Raw genomic sequence first — 2,280 nt, forward strand, 5'->3', positions numbered from 1 at the left:
GAAAAACCTTCAGAGTTTATTCCAACGGGAAAACTGGTTGTGTGTACAGGGCATTAGATTTAACACAAAGTTGTAGACAAGCAGAGTGAAGGCAAGTATCCCTCACTCCTCATACTAGATGCCCTTCCTCCTTTTAGTATGTGTATAATACTAATACTATAAAAAAAAGTATCACAGACAGTACTCAATTGTTTCTGTCGCAAGTGCACTAATATGGCTACAATCACTTCAAGCATATCTACAATTGCAAATTTGCTTTAGAATTTCTACATTTGATGTTGTGATTTGCAAAAAATCAATTTATTTGATGAATTGAATGAAAAAATGGAATTGTATATTGTATATTAGTATATATTGCATATTGAATATTATTACTGTGCTTTTTCTATATATTTTTTCTATACCAGTCTTTATCAGAGAGTTCTATTGCAATGGGGAATCAGACAATTTTGAAGGAATTATTTTTCTCTGGACTGTCTGACCTTCCAGTTCTTCAGCTCCCTCTCTTTCTCTTCTTCCTTCTCATCTACCTTCTGACATTAATCTGGAATTTGCTGATCATTGCCCTCATAGTCACCGACTCTCACCTCCATGTTCCTATGTATTTCTTCCTTGGGAACCTGGCCGGTTTGGATCTCTGTAGTTCCTCAGTCATCGTACCACGTATGTTATTTGACCTTCACACCAAGAGGAGAAAGATTACAACAACAGCTTGTATGACCCAAGTCTTTTTCTTTATATTTTTTGTTTCTTCTGAGACTTTTCTGTTGTCCGTCATGTCCTTTGATCGATATATTGCTATATGTAAGCCATTGCGTTACATAGGGATCATGAGTTGGAAAGTGTGTGTACAGTTGGTATGCAGTGTGTGGTGTCTCAGTTTTTTTTTTTCTTCGGTTCACACATTTCATGCTTTAAAATTAACATTTTGTGAATCAGATATCGTAGAAACTTTCTTCTGTGACCTGATCCAGTTGTTTCAGATCTCTTGCAGTGACATCTACATCAACATCCTGCTCATCTTTTTCTTGAGTGGCTTCCTTACAGTTGGGAATCTTATAATGACCTTTTTTCCCTATGTCTATATATTCAAAACTGTCCTGAAAACAAAACTGAAAGTCAATAGAAGTAAAGTTTTCTCCACATGTACCCCTCATCTCACATATTATGGCTCTGTTTGCTTTAATTATTTTCAGCCAAATGGAAGTCATCAGTTTGGTGGTAACAAAGTGGTGTCCATGTTTTACACCATGATACTTCCACTCATCAATCCTCTGATTTACAGTTTGAGGAACCAGGATTTAAAAACAGCATTCCGAAATGCTGTAAGGAAGGTTATCCATAATGCAATAGAGTTCACCTAAATGAATTCCTTATATAAAACATATATATATATATATATATATATATATATATATAATATATAATAATAATATATATAATATATATATTTTTTCCTGCACTCAGGTTACCAATAGCCGAAGTAGCCAGCACAACAATTTATTGATATCAAATTTTAACATGCAATAAATCCAAAAAGTCCAGCACTAAAAAATTAAATTGAGAAGTGAGACTTCATATGTAAATAAATACACAGAAAGTTAAGCCTCGCACACACGATCGGATTTTCCGCAGACAAAACCTCGGACTTTTGTCTGAAGGTGCGTGCCTATATTTTGTCTTGCATACAAAAGGTACAAAATTGTCAGCCAACAAACACAAACGTAGTGATGTACTAGATGTACTACGAGCCGAAAAAGAGGTAGTTCAATTGTCAGGCACCATCCTTTGGGCACCTTCTGCTAATATTGTGTTAGTAGAAGTTTGGTGAGTGTTGATTCACGCTTTTCATTTCGCGCTTTTCATTTCGCACTTTTCAGTTCGTTTCTGAATGGCCATTCGTTAACCAGCCATGTTGAGGAATCGAAATAACGTGTTATTTATTATTGGCCTTGGAGTTATTGCTTTGACCCAAGTCCAGTCCAGGAACAGGAGGAGCAGGAATTCTTGGACCAAAAATTGGTTGCTTTATTAATCGTGACCAATTATGTCATATGCCTTTGCTGCGGGAGCTCCAGGAGAATAATATGGATGATTTTCAGAATTATCTCCGGATGACAGACCCCTGCTTTCACCAACTCTTGGCATTGTTGACCCCCTATATTAAGAAGCAGGACACATGTATGAGGCTTTTAGTTTATTTTTTGGTTGAATAATAATGATTTGATTAGTTATATTTTCTATATTTTTGGAAGCATAGAATGCACTTTTTGGTTAAGT

General features: G+C 35.7%; 1 protein-coding gene across 1 annotated transcript; it reads left to right on the plus strand.

Moving 5' to 3' along the window:
* The first annotated feature begins 431 nt into the window (after positions 1 to 431).
* LOC141147891 (olfactory receptor 8G17-like) lies at positions 432 to 1,364 on the plus strand. Its single transcript, XM_073635053.1, has one exon. It carries the CDS (start codon positions 432 to 434, stop codon positions 1,362 to 1,364), a length of 933 nt encoding a protein of 310 aa, XP_073491154.1.
* Positions 1,365 to 2,280: the final 916 nt, after the last annotated feature.

This window comes from Aquarana catesbeiana, linkage group LG06 (assembly GCF_042186555.1).
Source record: "Aquarana catesbeiana isolate 2022-GZ linkage group LG06, ASM4218655v1, whole genome shotgun sequence".
Classification (NCBI taxonomy): Eukaryota; Metazoa; Chordata; class Amphibia; order Anura; family Ranidae; genus Aquarana; species Aquarana catesbeiana.